Genomic DNA, 19,454 nt, shown 5'->3' with positions numbered 1-19,454 from the left:
TCCTTCTTTTTTCGTTTGGTTGCATTTTTTATTATCCCATGTTGAGCTGCATCATGCGACGCGGGCATTAAACGCTGCATAAAATAATAACAATAAAAAAATGCAGGCCCGCATTTGCGTACGATGCAACGAATGCGCATTATTTATTGTTTCGACAAAACGCGGCTACAGTGTTCGGATGGAGGCGGGACGTGGGACAGGGAGGTCTAGCCAACGAATTTTTGTTGACCAACGCACTGCAACGCATCGCTCGATACGGCCACAGATGATTGTATCGCACAGTGCAGTGAAAATAAACACTCCGATCGATCGTACGCACGCGATCGTGGGACGCACGGCGGGCCGATGGCGTCCGAGGCAAAAACGGGAGAGCGGAAAAAGCAAATAATCAAAATGTTGATCCTTCTCGATTTGTTGAAAAAACAACAAAAGTGGTCAACCTTATGGAGTTGTATCATGTTTTGGTGGCGAGTGTATGGTTCTTATGTTGGCTTGGTCGCCATTTTTCGTGAGCTCGGGAAAGCATATCGCGTGATGCATCGAATGCAGCCTGTCATGGGAATGGCAGCAAATGGAAATTTGTGCATCGATCCTCACGCCACGCCAAGCGTCAGAAGCTGTTTTTTTATAAATCAATCTTCACCTTCTCCAGACTGGAGCCTTCCTTAAGCGGTTTCCCATCTATTCTGTGCTCACCAGCGCCTACTGTAACCCCGGAAACCACAGGCGCACCGTCGAACGCTACGCAAACCCTCCGGCACACCGATCCAGAAATCGATCGAGATGCGCCCGAACCCAGTGGCTAAGGTTCGGGACTCCACGTGCACGGTTAGGCTGTAGTGTAAATATTTACACTAAATGGCTGCACATGAGGACGTGATCCTCCCGTAACTCATAACCTCAACCGGGAGGACTATGCTCCCGGTACGAATTGATGCCTTCCATGCCATTCCCTTATCAGCGTGAAGAATCACTTGACAATGTATGTACATCCTCGTATTTTTGTGTGTGTGGAAATCCTAAGCTTCACTACACTACCTCCTTCCACTTGAGCTACTTCGGTAGCTCACAGACCCAACAAAACCTGTGCACGGGCCACAAAAATGCATTCACATCCGTCAATCGATCGGGCGGGCTCGGATGATGGCCTTCGAAACTTCACGCGGTTGTACTTTTGGTATGGCAGGGTTAGATGTAAACAACAAAAAATTACGATGCCCAAGTCCGGCTCGGAGGAGCGAGGAAACATGAAGCAAAACACATGTTACTCACGGCTGCATGGCGGGGACTCTGTGTGCGTGCGTTTTATTTTAGCTTTTTTTTTTGTTAAGGTTCATTTCTCGGTGGCCTTTTTCGGAAGGCCATTCGGTGTGTCTCTGCGGAACACACGGCTTCTTGATCATGTTTTATTGCCCGAACCCGGGTTTCCTCCCGGCCGTCCTGGGTCCTTCCTGGTCCAATCATTGTTGAAATGTTCCGCTGCAACGAAGAAGAAAGGTACCGGAGGATGGGTTGATGGTACACCAGTTCAGATTACACACAGAAAGGCCGATTCTATCGATCGAATGGTCGGTGCCTGTTGTTAAATATGTTAAAAACAGCTTGAATGTTAATTACTCAAAAAAAGTTTAAGATCGTGATCAGATTTTCTACAACAAACTTGTCAAACCACGATCTTTGTTCAAAGACAGTTTAAACATCCAGAATTCAACATTGAGCATTTCAACTTCTCCAATTCAATATCATACAAATATTAACATTCAACATCCCCATGAAGTGATCTTCGAATGCACACATTACACTTTTCTTACCGAAGAACCCAAAAAAAAAGGCTTTCCATCGACCGGGCGCCAACCGACCTAATTCGGACCAGTTCGTCGTCTCTAAGCCTCAGTTGGTGGCAAAATCAGGCCCACACCACAAATAGGTTGGCGTCAATTTGTCACATGGTGTGTCGGGTGTTTTGCAGGCCCTCGAAAGTCCCTGAGTGTGTCGCCTCCCGTCCCGTAGTACGCCATGTGTAATCGATCTTTGCTTTCGGTCCATCTGTTCGGCACCACAGATCGGTTTGTGCACTTGTCACTGCACTTGGGAATGGTTGGGAACGGGGACAGACCGTGCCCGTGTTTGGTCCACTTGATGTCGCCGGTGCGCTTGAATGTGCGGTCCGGGTGCGGTACTGGTTGGGTGGTCAGCTTGCGACTGGACAGAAGTCGTGTCGTCAAGTCAAGCAGATAATAAATGGTAATTAGTCAATGGGAGCAGAACGCTTTCCGTCACAACATCATCCCGCTGAGGGATGATGGAGGTTCAAGAAGGAGGTTTGAGGTTGGTTTTTGCGCTTCGAAGTCAAGCTTTTTTTCTGCTCCCACTTCTTCTTAAAAGCGTATTGCAGCATCGTTCTTTAAATCGATACTGCAGACATGGCGCCTGGAGAAGATTGATGAAGATTGATCCATTACCCGCAAAGGCTTGAAATCTTCAGAACACATTTAGAGAAGGAAAACTCATTCAGATCGATCGTCTGAGCACGCACGATGTGTGGTTAGAATGTGCGCAAGAGCTGAAAGAAAGCTTCACGGAAACAACAACAACAACAACAACGAAAAACTCGATCACGTGGCGCCTGTTCAGGAAAAACGGCGTGAGTTTTGTACAAATAAATAATCCGGCTCATTTACCCTTCGCCTTACCTCTTAACTCGCTCGCAGCATCTCGTCTTTCCTCAAACTTATAGGATTGAAATAGTTCGAAACGGTTTAGGATGGACGGTGAGGAAAATCTGACATTCAAATGTTACGTTCTCCTTTCCCAACCATCCCGAAGGGAAAAAATAGTAATGGCACCACCATGCCAGAGCTAAGCCGATTGCCCCTTCTTTTTTGGAAGTCCTTCCAGACCGACGGATCGCGCAATATACGTGCGTGCCGGTGCCGGTGTCTGTGCCGTCCAAGATCCATCCATCCATCCATCCATTTCAATCCATTTGCCGCATGAGACGCGCACACGCAACATGTGAGAATATTGACGGCTTTCATGCGACGATCCTTTCATCTTTGACCGACCGACTGAGGCGCTCGGAGAGATCATCGTTTGACAGCCGCCAAAACGAGATCGTCTTTCACGGCGGGTGAGGGCGAGTTTGAAATGTTGTCCGCGTCAGGAGAAAAACTAAACTCAGCACTCACATCCAGCGGAATGCGGGTGGTCGGTGCAAGTGATCCCGCACGCTGACGATTGTTTCAAAATTAGCAATATTGGATCGAAAGAAGCTGGTCGCCACCAGTACTAATAATCGTTGTCTCGGTGGAGAGCGTTTACCAACCTATAGCGCAATTCAATGTCGGCTCGGCAGGAAACGTACGTACGTACTTGGCGTCCTGTGCAGCTCGATTCGTTACAGACACGTCAGCATAAATCTACCCACATCCCGGCGGGTGGGAAGTGTCTGAACCTGGAGGTCGCAGAAATAGAGCAAAGACCGGAGCGATTAAGACTCTATCGATTGTGCTATTGCACGTCGTCCCGGGTGTGTGTGCGTGTGTGTTTTTGTGCCAGTCGGGGGCTGGTGAATTCGCGGCTAGACCACCCGTCCACCGATAATCGATCGGCTGGCTGTGTGATATAAAGCAGATATCGCGATGGCCGAAGAACAGGCAAATCTGCTTGCTTTTGGAGGGACGGTTCCAAGGGAACCTGGGAAAGTGTAAAACGGACAATGGAAAATGAATGATATTTGTGGAAAGAGATCCTCGAGCGGTGGTGAAGTTAGAGCCCCAACAATTGCCACACAAAAAAACACAAGTGTGTACCGGACAGCGTTGAGCGATATTTTTAACGCGTGGCAAATATTCGTTCATTCGTAGCGAGAAGTACAGCTCGATCGTCTTGGTCCAATGGAATTGCACTCGAAGGTGTGAATGAGGCCAACCTGGCCAACGAGCGCAAGTTGCTGGGGGTAACTAAACCGATCAAACGGTGACTATTTTTAGCCTATTTCTAAGGAGCTGTTTTGTACCTGGTGTTTTGTAGGAAAAGGTATGAATTTTCCATCACTGAAAGCGTTTTAAAGAAGTGCATGAAGTAGGAACATAGAATAGTAATAGACACACACACACGTTTTGGTAAGCAAAACCTCTATCGTTCTGTCGATCGTTGGATGACGGATATGTTTCGGTAAAATCCGTTAAAACTCTTTCTTGTTCGGCTTCCGATGAAAAGTTGGCCCTCAAACGATGTGCGTGAACCTGTTCCCTTCCATAAGGTTTTCATATATATGTATTTTTTATGGTGGCATTTTCCCGGGAAATTCAGCATCCACACTAGCTGACATGGTCTAGCCATGGCTCGGTTCCGTGTTTACGTTCGGGACGGTTTTGCCCGGCCCGCGCGCTGTAAACAAAGCGTATAATTAGTACACTGATGTAAACAATCGCTCGGCTCGGGCGGGCCGGAATTATGACATTTTAATGTTTTTTACACTAATTAATTTATAAATCGCGCCAGGGTTTTTTTCCCGCCGGGGCCTGACGACGCACGGTGTTAGTGCATTCCTTCCAACCGAATGAAGAGGGTTTTAAGCTGCAGTTGAAATTGCAGCATTGCGACGGTGATGGATGCCATTCCGGGGCAGGAATGGATTGACGTGGTTGGTTCCGACTCTCGAATGCAATTCTTGTGGGTGGAAAGCGATCCGTGCGGCTCGTGATCGATGACGTAGACTGCGACGATCGCCTTTGGGAGAGATTGGGATGATTTTAGTGGAATTAAATGTGTGTGCCCATCTTTAAAAGACGATCGACGATCCTCGGCACGGGTTGGATCCGGGACCGTGGCATTACGGAGGCACAAAAATAGAACCGCTGCTCAGGGTTTGAGTCGTCCGACACACACACATGCACTGCGGGGGTGTAAAAAAGGCCGTGCGCACACGTCAGCCGCAATACAAGCCGAGGGGTTGTAACGATCGATTTGGCTCCGGGATCGATAATCATTCAACACATCCGTGCGCGCAACACTTCCGATGATGTTCTAATTACCTTCACCACGGACATACACACAGACAGCGAGAGAGACAGACAGAGAAACACACAGAGACCGAGGCACACGGTGGAAAGCATATGGTGTTCGAAGTTTAATGGCCGGTTCGGGAAAATGCCGCCCCCGGGTGGGGGATGCTCTGGTTTTTGACTTCCCGCACCTTCGGTCATCATGAGGTGCTAATAATCGGAACCGGGCAAACAGGGCGGGCCGCAATACGAAAAGGTATACACGTTGGAGCGAAGAGAGGATCGCCCGAGGACCCGAGGGTTAATGGATTTCTGAAACAGGGGTGCAGGGACAGCAAGCAAGCTGCAAGCAAATGGCTGCGTGATCTTTAACTGCGTGGTGCTCGTTGCGAGATGGGGTTCCATGGTTCGGTCCTGTGGTTTTTCTCTCCCTTTCTCCTCCATTTCAAACGGGGCCACACAACCCGAGGGAGAGAAGGAAGAGGGGGGAAAGATCAAAGCACGCTCTCGCTCGGTGGATGATGATTTATTTTCCATTTGGCTGCCAGTGTCCAATTTTTCTCGCACACTCCACTAAACGAGTGCGGGAGCGCACACTAAGGTGCGGCGTGTAACGCAAACTGCGGCTTTCCACCATTACTAAAGACGAAAGGGCTGGGGGCAGAACAGGGCAAGGGTGATGAAAGCCATTGGGTGCTGATGCTGATCGGAAATTGGGACCGGAATTTGGGTATCATCGAAGTTTTGACGCCTTTCATGTCGCTGTCGTGACCTCGCGTTGCTTGACTTTACGCTTCCGAACGCTCCGATCGGGATCTGGTGGGTCGAAGCAACGAAATAGGTACAGAGGATCGTTTGATCTCTAAATGCTAGTGCATTAAATTCCAATAAACAGGGTGAACGGGTGTGTTGGACGATTCGATTCTGTGAAAGGGACCACTGTTTACGTTATTAAAGAAGGCTAATAGCTAATTAGAAAGCGAGGCGGCATTATAGTGTCATGTAAACCGTCTAGAGCTTGCGTCACAAAGGTTGTATGTTCAAATCTCGTGCGGGGGATAGTAGTGGCACATCATTGGGAGAGTTGTAATGCAATTCTTAGGAGAAACATGTTCTGAATACCTTTTCTACTATACTTTAATGCAATTAAAAACCCAAATGAAGACAATAACAAATATATCTATCAGGAGTGTGCAATAAAAGAACAAATTATAAAATTATATATAAATTACAATTGCCCTTGCCTCTTATTTGGGATGACATTTTCTACTTTTTATTGTTACCTAAAGCGGTGTAACTCAGTAAGATGGATCGCTGCTGCCAGACGACCCAAAAGACTCGCCATAAATAGATCCTGGGAGACAATCCTCGCACAATTTCCTGGGAGCTATTTGTGTAAAAAAACAGATTCTTCATCTCAAAACACCAAAAAAGGAAATGTAATTTGTATATATACGACTGCGAGTGTTGATAGTCACTGACCGTACTAAACCTTCCCCGAACTGCATAGACTGTTAGGTCGTCTAGAAAAAAAGTACTCGTCTAGCTGAATCATTAAATGATCCCAGACATATTTCAATCTGAGGTCAAAGATGACCAAAATACAGCATATGGTTTCTATGATGTTCCACAGCAACACGTTTAGTAAGTCTCGCTAAGATGGTAGTCGCTGTAAACTGAAGATTACTTTGAGGATCATCTTAGAGAGGCTTCATTGTTTGTTAAGTCGAGTGTTTAACGGTTCTAAATAACGTTAAACGTTTAAATATCGCAAAATTACACGTTTATTCCTCCCATGTTTCTTCTACCGTTTCGCAAACGTCTCACAAAAAGCGTTCCTTGTACCAAAAACCCACCTGTTCTGCTAGCCAATTTATTCACCAATCATGCTCAAAGTTTACACCAACAGAGTAAACTTCATTCATACTACCAACCGGCTCACGTTCTGTTTACTACACCAACATAACACAACGTTTATTTATTGACATGCAATGTAACGATCTTCCCAAAAAGTTCAAACAAGTTGACAACACTTCCGCTTCGAAGCAAACCGAACCAAACACTGCCGGCGATTGCTGTTGATGTCAGAAAAGGTCAGTGTCTGATTTAAAGTTCATTAAAACGGTGCAATTTAAACAACAATCTCCCGTTGGCCGGGGTCACGTGTCCGATCCTTTGCTCACTTTCGTTGGTATTGTGATTCACCGGATAATTCACCAAACAAACTCTTCCGATCCCACCCTCCAGTCAGTCTATCGGGATTGATCCTCACCCGGAACTTTGATGGGTTTGTGTGTGATAAACAGCGCTGTTCTGTGTAAACTAGGTACCAGAACCTGCCCCTACGGAATGGAAGAGAAAGTTTGGATATGTTTTGAAATTTTACAATTTACCATGGTTGCAAGTGTGCCACGTGTTTACAAACAAATTTTAGCGTGTATTGTATTTTGGCGCCTCTGTTTACAGTTGGAACAAGGGTGGCAGTGGAAAAAGGTTCACCGCTTTCACTCACTCACAAACAACAACACGCGAATGATTGGACTCTGATCGCTCTTTCTCTTTCTGTTTTGCTCTTCATCCCCGAATGTTAGGGGTCAGAGTGGTCCGAGTAGTCTATGAAGCATCTACGAAGAGGGTGTTGCAAACAAACAACAAAACCCTGGAGACGCCCAAACAAATCCTCCAATTGATCCTCGTGCAAAGTTAAGGTTAGGGATACTTAAGACACTTCCACTTCCTAGTTTGCTTGCTCGATCGTGTGCCGGTCAGTCTAGGAGCCAACAGCAATAGCAGCAACAACACAAGCAAAACAAAAAACTGCATATAAACACACCCTCCCCTTGTTGGTACACTGTTGATGGTGAGGGTGAGGTTTGGGCGTGGTTCTCGTAGAAGGGATGATTTTATATAAACAGTTTGTATTTTGTTATAAATTATAAAACACTGTTTATCAAACACTGTCCGCTCGGGGGAGGGCAGGTCATGGGTTCAGATGGTCTGCAGACTTGCAACTTGCAAACCAACCCTTCCCCCCCATCACACGGCAGTTGGGGCAGCAGGGCTCTTCTTCCTGCTGCTGCTGCTACTGCTGCTGCTGGAGTTTCCGGGCGGGTGGGTTTGCCTTTGCTATCATAAACATTTACAGCGAATGCCGCGATATACAACATATTTTAGTGAATGGGGATGATTGTAGCTTGGACGTGAGGGGGAAGACCCGAGGGAAGACGCGTCCAGTTGATTATATTCTAGGCTGACCAGCCAGGTTGGCGCCTTATTACAGCGCTTGACCTTCTCCTACCCGCGTCCAACCCGGCCCAGGGATGGTTTACACTGACCTGGGGAGGGGATGCAGGCAGAGCAACAGAGTGGAGTAGAGTGTGATTAAACTATGCAAAATGTAAGCAATGGTGGGAAGAACTGGCCCGAGCCAGAATGGGAAGTGTGTGCGTGTGCCTGGTACTATTTGTTTACCCGAAAAGTCGAAAGAAAACGAAACGAAATAGTAAACTTCCAGCGGCAAACGCAAACACAAACCTCGCACACACACACTTGGGCGGGCACTTTTGAAGCACTTTTACATTTTTATTATGATCCGTGGGGGCGGAAATGATCCATCGAGGGCATAATAATTGCGGCTTTTTTTTGGCGATTTTATTGTGAGTCGACTGAATGTTTACTCTATTGGTGGGGCCCATTCATAGTTGATTGCGAGGTGGATAGGTTTGGCTGTGTTCTAATTATGTTCTCTTATATCCTGTAATACAGGAAATGATTGAAATTTGCTTTTGGTTGTAAAAGATTGAACAAGTTTACACCAAAAATTGTTGAAAAAACAATTTGAGTAATGTTCATAAAGTAAATTTTGACGAGTTCTTTGAAGTTGGTTCTGTATACTATTCAAATCGTTTAGCGATCGATCAAGAAGAACACTTTAACATAATCGAATCATTCCTCGAGGGCATTTGGAGGTTACATTTTTCATCTCTTTATTGATGGCAGGCAAATTCCAAGGCATCAATTTCGCTTACGTGACATTAAAATACAACTAAGCTGACTCTCTCACACACGATCGCTTATAATAAACAATCGGGATCGCATTATGAATTCCTCTTGGGGAAGAAATTGAGACCCTCAAATTTAAGTTGAATTTTGGTTCACGCAGAACCAGCAATTATAAGGCTTGTGGCTTGATACGTTTCCTCAAGTGACATTAAAAATGGAAACTTAGCCTTCCAAAGCATACATTGTGATCGATTGTTAGCAAATTTTGAGCGCATTGAAATGAAGCACTGAATTTGTGCCCCCCATGTATAGAATGGAATTTGAAATTACGGTAAGATCTGTGCCTAAGGACCCCCTTAGGAGACGGTAAAGTAAAGATCGAACACTCCACCATGATGATCCGCCAATGCGCTCTCGATTGGTTCGCCTCTACGATGGCCCGCCACGGCCTACGTTGATTGATTTGCCTTTTGCTTGCCTTGGCATTCCGCTCGTACAGCACAGCAAGTGCACCTTTCACGCTTATTCGTTCCAATACAACCGCTTCGCCGAAGAACAAACACCAAAAAGGGGGGAAAACGCTGTGATGGCGGCCGCGGCAAGAACCTGCAAGAAGTACCGCGCTGCTGTAAAATAAGGGGAGAACGTGGGCGACGGCTCGAACCCGTAGCTCCGCCTTTTTCGGCGACCGTTACGGCACCGGCGCAGTCCTCACACACGCAGCACCACTGTCTCTAGCGCGTGTGAGGAGCATCTTCATCTCGTCCATCGCGATGGGAGGACACGGTCCAGCTTGCGATGGTGGCGATCGAAGTTGGCCCTGTGTGTGTGTGTGTGGTTGCGGTGTCTCACTATCACAATACGGTCAATGATTTACTGCCAGCACACAGTACACCTTACAGCAACGCTTTTTTTCGCTCAATCCCCACAAAATGATCACACAACTGTGCCCGCCTATGCCATCCATTAAATCTAGCCATTTGTCTTTTCCACGATCACAGCTCGACACGGCCCCCGGTCGCTGGTTCTGCAAACGTATGGGAATTATTCCCACTCCTCCTTTGCACCCTGCAGTAAAGGAGGGATAAAGAAGATAAATTAAGCTCGATCATGATCGCACACACGGGAATCGATGTGTTTGCCGGGCAAACGCGCACACATACGCAGCAGCGGCACATCGCCGCTCTCACGCCACGGGACAGAGAAATTGCCAACGCAGCAACCATGGTAGAAGGCAGTGGGGTTTAGAGACGAATAAAAATGGCAGGCAGCAAGCTGTGCAGCCGTTGGAAACGGCCGATCGAAAAGGGTTGATCGATTTAACCCTTGCACGGACATGGAGATCAATTATGTGATTTTGCTGAAAAGTTTAATGAATTTGATGTAGAAATTTACAACAAAAAGGTTGTATGATTTCAACTTTTATAGTTTATATTAATATTTTCGGGCTATTTACAAAAAAAAAAATCTTCTTTTTCTACTCTTTCAAAACCAAATGACGTCCAACACTCCAATCGCACAGTCGTCAGTGCAATAAAAGAGTGTAGCGTTTCATTTATGGGTTTGAAAACGATGCGTGAAACAAAGCACCCGCGGCACGTTAGCTGTGCCTTAGCCATCCCCCGCAGGCGAACCCGTTCTGGAGAGGGTGGGAGAGGGTGTTGGCAACGACGGGATCATTCGTTTGCTCGAACGGCAAGAATGAAGATCGAAGAAGCGGCGAACCGTCGTGCTGGTTGCGTTCGCGGATCTGCGTTCCTTTTTTTAAGCGTCCATGCGTCCACGATGAGAGGGGCTGTGGGTGCTCAACAGCGGGCAAGAAGCGGGGTTAGCCGAGCGTTCTCGATTCGTCGGCTGTTCGGCGTCCGGGGCCCCGGGCGTCCGGGTTGTTTACATTTCGGTGTGGTATTTTGTTTTTTCGGAAGGATTTCTCAAATTAGTCGATCATTACGCTTCGTCAAGTGCGGAGCCCGGGTCTGGTACGGTCGTGCGCGTTCGTCTGCCTTTACTGGATACTGGTTTGTTCGGTCCGGCGCCCCTGCTTCAAGTGTGCTCAGTAGCGATCAAGTGTTTGGTGCGGTTCGATCGTTCATTTTCCGAACAGCCAATATTGTGCTTTGTGTGTGTGTATGTATGTGTGTTAGCAACAGTAAGAGAAGTTGTGGTGAAAATTATTGGTTTTAAAGCTTGCGCATACTATGAGATGCGAGCTGGGCGCTTGGAAGGAGTCAGAGATGGTGTATGAAAAGTGTGTAGAAAAGGTGAAGAAATTTGTATAAATAGTGTAAAATATATAATCAGTGTAAGTGAACTGTGTATTGTGCCATTGTATCTTGAAGTGACAAGTAATTGTTGGTAAAACGGCTACGAGCATGATCAAAACGGAAGAGCACATGGAGACCGCTTCTTCTATGGTGGATGCCAGTGAGGATCAGGGCATTATTGTCGGCAGTGGTGGAGGTGGTGGCGATAGTAACCCTTCCAGTGGCTACCATTATCGACCGCTTTCGTCCAACATCGTGATGGCCTCTGCGCACATTATAGAAAATCCTGCTCTACAACAGCAACAGCAGCAGCAACAGCAGCACCAGCAGCAGGATGATGGCAGGAACTGTGGCCCAATTATGGCGCACCCTTACCATCATCATCCTTCCTTTCATCCCCAGTCTGTTTCGCACCATCACGGACAGGCTCACGGACACTTTCAGCCTCATCATCATCATCATCATCACCATCATCACCTGCAGCATCATCATCACCAGCAGCAACAGCACGGCATTGATGTGAAGGATGAGATGGATGATCGTAACGTTTCGCCGCCGGGCATTGGCGCTGGGATTGCCACGTATCCGACCAATATTGAGCTAAAGCTGGAAGGTGACAGTGGCAAGATCTCGTCCATGTATCACCACCATCACGCGCACCATGCGTTCGAGAAGCTGCCACCGTACTACATCAACCACCGGTCGCCGTACCTGATCTCGCAGATAAACGATCCCGAAGTGTCGCCGGCCGATGCGTCCCCGATGGGGGCAGAATGTTTGCGCGGACAGCCGGGTGCTGCTTACCTGCTGGAAAGCTCCATAAACACGCTCAAGCTGTCCGGTGAGTCGATGGGCTCCCCGTCGGTAATGATGAGCTATGGTGGGGAGTTGGCGATTGGTGCACTGGTCGGGCAGCAGCGATCACGCAGCAACGGGAGCAGTAGTGCTAGCGCGGGCAATGTGTCGCCGAGCTCGTCCACGATCGTCACTAACCCGTTCGCTGTGCAGCAACAGCAGCAGCAACAGCAGCAACAAGATCAACAGCATCAGCACGCCCCGCACTACCAACTCCATCCGCATCAGCTACAAGACGCAACGGGACTGAGTGATTCCATCGGGATGGGTGTCGGTCAGCAGCAGCAGCAGCAGCAACACTCAATGCAAGCGACAAGTACAAGCGGTGGACATCTGATAGAAGCATCGCTACATCTTCCTAAATCAACGTCCGCGTCCCCCGTCTCACAGCTTGGCTCACCGTGCTCGACTTCACCGACACCGCCCGTGTCTGGGGCGAGCTCCACTACCGGTGCTGTGGCGGCGGCTCGGAAGACGACACCGACCGCTAACAGCGGCGGAGGAGAGCAGCAGCTCAGCAGCACGACGGGAAGTGGAGCTGGCAGTGGCGAAGGACCGAAGAAACCGAACGGTGGCCGACGGCAGGAAAAGCCCCAGCTCAGCTACATCAACATGATCGTGATGGCGATCAAGGACTCGCCGCATCGGCGCCGTACGCTGAGTGAGATCTACAAGTATCTGCAATCGAAGTGAGTACTGAATGGGCAGCAAGAGGAGAAGGAGAAAGTAGGAGGAGAGAGAAAATCCATTCCCGCAGCTATCTATATGACATCATCTGAGAGCTTGGGGTGGGCAGGCAGAACATTGACAGCTATTTTTGGGTTCCACTCCAGTCATTGGCGCCAATGGCCTTTGAGACACACATTTGGGTTTTTTGCATGTGGTACAATTCAAAATGCGACCGGGTGGTCTGTTTCATTTTATTGGTGGGAACATTTGCAGTAAAATTTATTTCGCACTTTATTGGGGTCTAACGCATTCTCCTTAATACAATTCGTCTACAAAAACGCACTCTCTTTCTTCTACTTTGCAGGTATGAATTCTTCAACGGAGAGTACAACGGCTGGAAGAACTCGGTCCGGCACAATCTCAGCCTGAACGAGTGCTTTAAAAAGCTGCCGAAAGAGTGCGGCAAGCCGGGCAAGGGCCACTACTGGACGATCGATGCATCGGCGGAGTACATGTTCGAGGATGAGGGCAGTCTGAGGCGTCGGCCTCGGGGCTTCCGGCGAAAGCAGCAGATGAAAGGATACGGTGGTGGCAGTGCGTTTTATCCGGCTGGTAACACTGGATACGAGATAACGGAGCTGTCTGGAGGGTATCTATCGCAACCGTACGGTGGATATGCGGACTACGCCAGCCTTCCAGCACCGTCGGCTGTGTTGGGACAGGGTGGACCGACGGCTACTGGTGGTGGCGGTGGTGGTCCGGGACATCAATCCGGTGGATATTCGGATGGACATCCCTCGTCTACCGGTGCTTCTAGCTGGCCCTATGCGGGGGTGGACACATTGAGCCCGTACTCGAAGATCACGCACACGTCCCTGCACGAACCGCTACAGGCACCGGGATCTCCCGGGCAGCAAACAGCGGGCGGAGGAGTGCTGGACTATGGCAACTATACGTTCGGCAATGCGGCAGCGTCACCGTACGGGATTGATACTAGTGAGTATGATGGTAATAAGTGTTGGCGAAAGACATGTGCGATCACTGAAGATCACTTAAAGTTAGGTCCTGAAGATGATTTAAATCGTTAGTAAGACTTCCAAGGCACTGCAAACATCAGATACAAAGAATGTTAGCCTAGAATGTTAGATCTCGATCACGACCAAGAGAGGATCTCATGAATTTTCAGACAGTTACTTTTCACCTCGGATGGATACGAGACGTTAAGCAAAGGGATAGTTTATCGAGGTTCATGAAAATATTAAAGATGAGTAACTTACAGTTAAAGATCCATTTAGTGATCGAGTGATAGTAAACATAAAAATCTGAATATTTCGTTTTGTATGTTGTTTTGTGAAGTTTTCAGTGATTTTCTCCTGAAAGTAAGAAAATAATACATGTAGTAGCTCACGATTACTTTGCTTCCGTGATTCTGCAAAGCATGAGCTAGCTACATTGACATTGCTATCTGCAACTATTTACACTAAATTAAATGCAATGCATAACAGCTGTGTTGGGCGTATGGTTTAAAAAAAGCTTAAAAAGCATTAACTTGGTGTTAATTCTTACCCCTAATCATGACTAATTAAAAGATTTTTTAAATTCGTGCCTCAATGCGTAGAGCTCGATCATTGTTGAAGAACATAATCATCGAACAATGTATGTTCATTCAACTCTTTCAACAATAGTTTCACCCACCAGCTGCTTGGCTGATACTTACACTTGCCTTACGATCTTCGATCCTTACCCTCTTCCCATTAACCCCAAGAAAGGTGTCATATTTCCGATCGCTTATTGTTTGAGTGTCGATAACTTGGCCCAACTTGACTAGAGCAAGAAGTTCAGCAAAATCGTTATAAGCCACCAGATTCATTCTACATCCACCCAAACCCAATGATCTTATCGTTTGGCTTGCAATCTTCGCTTACGGATAATAAATCTTACATTGCTGCTCTCCTCGCTACCACCAGCTCCCTTTAAGCAGAGCTAAAGCTGAAGAAAACTGAAGGGATAGAATTACTCTGCCCTCAACTCTCTTGCGAGAGCAGCAGGCCCGATCGTGGAGCGATGCCAGGAAACAATAATTTCTGGTTGTATTTCACCCGTTCATCACCCGGCAGGGGGGACAGCCGGATGGGAGGACCTTTGGGCCTCCACGGCATTAATTGGCCACTTGAAGATCGGAGTCGCTGCTGCAAGGAAAGCATCACGTACAAGTGCGTACGCACGCCCGCTCTCCTTCGCTCACAGCTAAGCCGCCGGTCGTGACACGTGTTGGGGAAGCGATTTGTCGACGCAAGGCTAGGTGCCGTGTGGCCGTATGGAGTGTTAAGGGAGCTGTTGAAAGTATCGTTTTAGCAGCGATTAAGATTATTGATTTATGATGCTCGGTAGACAAAAAAAAAATGCTGCGTTGTCCCAGTGCGCATGTTGGATGTGTGTGCACTGTACAATGAGTGCGTGTGTGTGCAGCATTAGTTCTTATGTCGACATGCTGTATGTGTTTTTAGGGGGGGATTCTGTGTGAATACGTGATACGTTTTGGGCAATAGGGAAGCATGAGAAGAATGAAAAAGTGACGAGGAACAAATAAAAAGGCAAACCGTTCTAAAACAATTGAGGACAAGTGACGCAGGAAAGAAACGTCGTAGGGCACGATCGAGTGTTGAATGAGAAATGGAACTTGAGCAGCAGCAGCAACAAGATTTTGTGATTCCCTTTTCTTCTAATCGTGTCATCGTGTAACAACTTGTTGAAGTTGCTTTAAAATAGATCTTTTAAAACAAGATATCGATCGAACCAAAAATAACTCCAAAACCTTCCTCCGTTCTCCTCCTCAGGCTTAAAAATACCTTCCATCTCGCAAATGGTACCACCACCTGTCTCCATCTCGACCTCCTCCACATCAGCCGGATCGTCAACACCCGGCGCCGTGTCCAGTCACATCGCCACTACCACTACCACCACTACCGGAGGCTCTCCGACGCTTGGTTCAATGGGGCTCGGATCAAGCTCGGCCGGTGGAAGCGCCGATACGCAACCGAGCGTAGTGATCGTCGGAAGTGGCGTGACGGGCGAAGGTGAAGGTGCCACGTTGGACTGTAAAGCGGACGTGTATGGACACTCAATGCTGTCCAACGGTGGAACGTCATCTCCCGGCACAGGACAGCTGCATCAGCACACACTGAACGGTGGCGGTCACCATCACCATCATCATCATGCAGCTCACCTGCAGGCGCACCATCATTCCGGGCATCATGCGCATCATAGTCCACACCATCTGCATCACCATCATCATAGCAACCATTTGAATCTGGCCGCACCGTACTGAAACACCGCGGTGACGATCGCCATCGCAGCGGACCCAGGTGAGACCGGCAGCCATCTTGAAAGGTGAAACGAATGGACGTGAGAAGGTAATAAACGAGCGAAGAGGAATGTGTTGAGAGAGCTGTGGCGAGAAAGAGAGCGAGACAAATATGGAAGACATACTGAAGGGAAGGGGAGAAAGACGTGATGTAATAAAAAAATATGGCTACTTGCTGTGTAGTTTGAGAGTGTTGACATATTTCAAGAAATACAATTAAGCTAAGAAATGATAAAACAAATGTGTTCAATTTGGTTTCATTGGAATTATGCGAAAGAAATTCATCCGGAGAGATAGATGAAGAAAGGGAAAGAAAGAGAGAAAAAGAGAGAGTGAGAGAGAAAGAGAGAGAGTAAGAGGGAGAGAAAGGGAGAGCGAGATAGATAGAAAGAGAGAGAGAAAGAGAGAGAGAAAGAAAGATAGAGAGAGAGAGAGAGAGAGAGAGAGAGAGAGAGAGAGAGAGAGAGAGAGAGAGAGAGAGAGAGAGAGACTAAGGCCTAATTAAAAAAAGTCCCTTCGCCATGAATGAGCCGTTAGTTGTCAAGGTTATAATGTTCTAATATTCAGATCAGATATTCAGATATTCAAGAAATTGATTTGAGAAAAATAAAAATTACTCAATGCGTCATTTCTCCCCCTATTCCATTGTTTCTCTCTTACCCAGGTTTCGCTGCATTTTGCTTCAAACCGCTGGCTGCGTGCGGTTGGCTGCGTACGGAAAGCACATTTCATTGAAATATTTCAAACAAAGTTTCAAACAATGTTGCATGCAGCTAACATTTTTCAAATCGGCTTGAAATTTCAAAGCTTCTCAAGCTTCAACGTGCAGCTTTCCAGAAAGTTCTTCTTAAAATGCGGGTTAATGCATCTTGCTTTCAGCAACTTTCATTTAGTAGAAACACTGTTATACAAACATTAAACAAGAATAGGAAAGTCCTGTTCCAGTGCGACTGACTTGAGTTTTAAGCGAAAAACTCATGCAAAATGATTCAATCATTTAAAATTTGACATTTCATTGTGAAACGTGCCCATAGCGTACTCGTTTGCATTTCCTTTGCCCTCACAGCCCTTCGCTTGAGCCGCGTGAGACGTGACCGAATGAGACACACAGGGAACAACTCCCTCCAAACCTCCAGGGGAACGGATGAATTGTCCGATAATCGATGGGCAGAAGAGTTGTTGGCGAAACAGAGGGATTAAGGATGAACCGGTGCAGTTACGACGCAGCACGGAGAGAGGGGAGTTTCCGATGCGGCTGTGTGGGTAACCGGACAGAACTGGACAGTATTAAGACATTTTGGGCATTTCCCGCTGCTCATCCTTCCTCTCGGGTGCTGCTGCTAATCCGGAACGTGGCTCCTGCGCATCCTGTTGCGCTAAGGATAATGAGCTGCTGAGGGACAAAAAGGACAGAGCGTGGTGTGTGTGTGAGAGGGAGAGAGGGAGCTCTTGGTTAGGTAGAGAAAGTCCGCAAAACCGCATAGAACCCCAGGATTAACACTTTGACTTTGCGGTTTTTCGTGTCCTGCTTTCGCTGTCGGACGCAGGACTTTCCCAGGGGTATTAAAAAGTCGGCTAATGATTCGGGCGTGTACTGGAATGCGTGGGCTACATACAGCACTCGTCGATTGATTAGAGTGACAGCCCAAAGGCACAAATGATGTTGCAATGAGAACATTTACGGTGTAATAATTAGAAAACACCCACAAATCAGTTTTTCATCGCCTTCACGTTTGCATTCATAGCTCCGAACACGGAATCAATGAATAATGTCCAGTTGTGAGGCACAGTTTCGTTGGACAATAAATAACAACAGCACACCGTGGCCGTTCCATTGCGCTGGATTTCTCCTGCTTCACAATGCTTCAAGCATCCTCCAGCGAGGGAAGCAATTAATTAGATTTTATTTACACGAAAACAGGTGGAAACCCCCCATGGGTGCAGGTGTGTGTGTTTGTGTGGGACAGGGTAATATGCGAAAAAAGAAGGAAAACGCTCTCCATTGTTGAGTGAGAAAAACACAGCAGTGCACACACCACAGAGCTTGCCTCAATTGCATCCCACATCCGTAGTAGGCTGTTGCACCTTCCAGCACCTAGGTGAATGGAGGGAGAGATGGACCGCACTCGATCGAACGCACTGCTCGAATCCGCTGCTCGACAGGTCCATCACAGAGTGTGTTTTTCCTTCATTTCCTTGTGTTCTGCATTTACGGAATCAGTCAATTTTCTCGCACACTTTTGCGCGCGCTCTCTCTCGCTCTCCCTTTTCTTCGTTTCACACTATGTTCCGAGTCATTTTTCACCTCAAACACCCAAACGATGTGTGTGTGTGTATTTATCTCGATTGGTATCACTCCTATGGCTACCTTCCACTCCCGAAAAAATGGGCAAAATGTAATTATTGTTGGTGAGTATCGAGTTTTTAATCCAAATATTTATCCACCCCGCACCCGCAGCACACCCGGCCACAACAACAACAGCAGCAATGGTACCGTTTTCCCACACACACGCGCGCCGTGTGGCCCATACGCACAGCAAACAGGTGTATAATTTTCAATTTTATTGTTTTTCCTCGGATATTCGTGGGGAGATGGAGGAGGAGGAGATGAAACAGCTACTACAAAGGCACTGTTGTTGCCCACAATTGCCCACATTGTGGCTCTACCTTTCACCGTGCTGCTGCTGCTGCTGCAAACCGATCTGGGTGTCCACTGGGTGTCTGTGTCTACTAGCACATACACACAAAGCCGTGGACTTGCTCGCATGATAAAAAGCGATAATCATTAACAAGAAGAGAGAAAAAAAAAGAAGAGAAGCGAAATGAAAACAGAAACAAATCGATTTTAATTTGAAACATTGCCCGAGACTGTGTGTTGTTATGCTTTCGATGTCCTCTCTCGTGTGTGTGTGTGTGTGGGTGTGAGGGGGTGTTTGAGGGATGCTGTTGTAGGGCCATCCGTGTTTGTGGTTGACATTAGCGAATTGGGATTGATTTTGAAGCGTGATGTATGATCGAAGAAAAAAATAAAACAAACCTGACTTTAGTTCATGGTAGAAATAGGAGCTGTTGCATGCTTATTTAGCATGTTTTTTCCTCTCTTTTGTTTTGGTGAAATTTTGTGTTTTATTTAAAATCTGATAGAAAACAATCAAAGCTTCAAACCCTTCTCCCCATTTAGTGTGCGACTGTGGTTGAGTGTATTCTGTATTTATGGAAACAATATTGATCCCACAAACAGAAGCATTTACATAGCATATTTCGAAAAGCAACATAAATAAACTATAACAT

The 19,454-nt window shown here is 47.1% G+C and overlaps 1 protein-coding gene across 1 annotated transcript; it reads left to right on the top strand.

Moving 5' to 3' along the window:
- The first annotated feature begins 10,886 nt into the window (after positions 1–10,886).
- On the top strand, positions 10,887–16,411 carry LOC1276571 (forkhead box protein biniou). The gene is made up of 3 exons (XM_001688697.2): positions 10,887–12,819; positions 13,164–13,795; positions 15,637–16,411. Exons 1-3 carry the CDS (start codon positions 11,384–11,386, stop codon positions 16,125–16,127), a joined length of 2,559 nt encoding a protein of 852 aa, XP_001688749.2. The 5' UTR covers positions 10,887–11,383; the 3' UTR covers positions 16,128–16,411.
- The last annotated feature ends 3,043 nt before the right edge of the window (positions 16,412–19,454 follow it).

This window comes from Anopheles gambiae, chromosome 2 (assembly GCF_943734735.2).
Source record: "Anopheles gambiae chromosome 2, idAnoGambNW_F1_1, whole genome shotgun sequence".
NCBI classification, from domain to species: Eukaryota; Metazoa; Arthropoda; class Insecta; order Diptera; family Culicidae; genus Anopheles; species Anopheles gambiae.
Note: the sequence above shows the minus strand (reverse complement) of the source record. Positions and strands in the feature narration are given on the sequence as shown.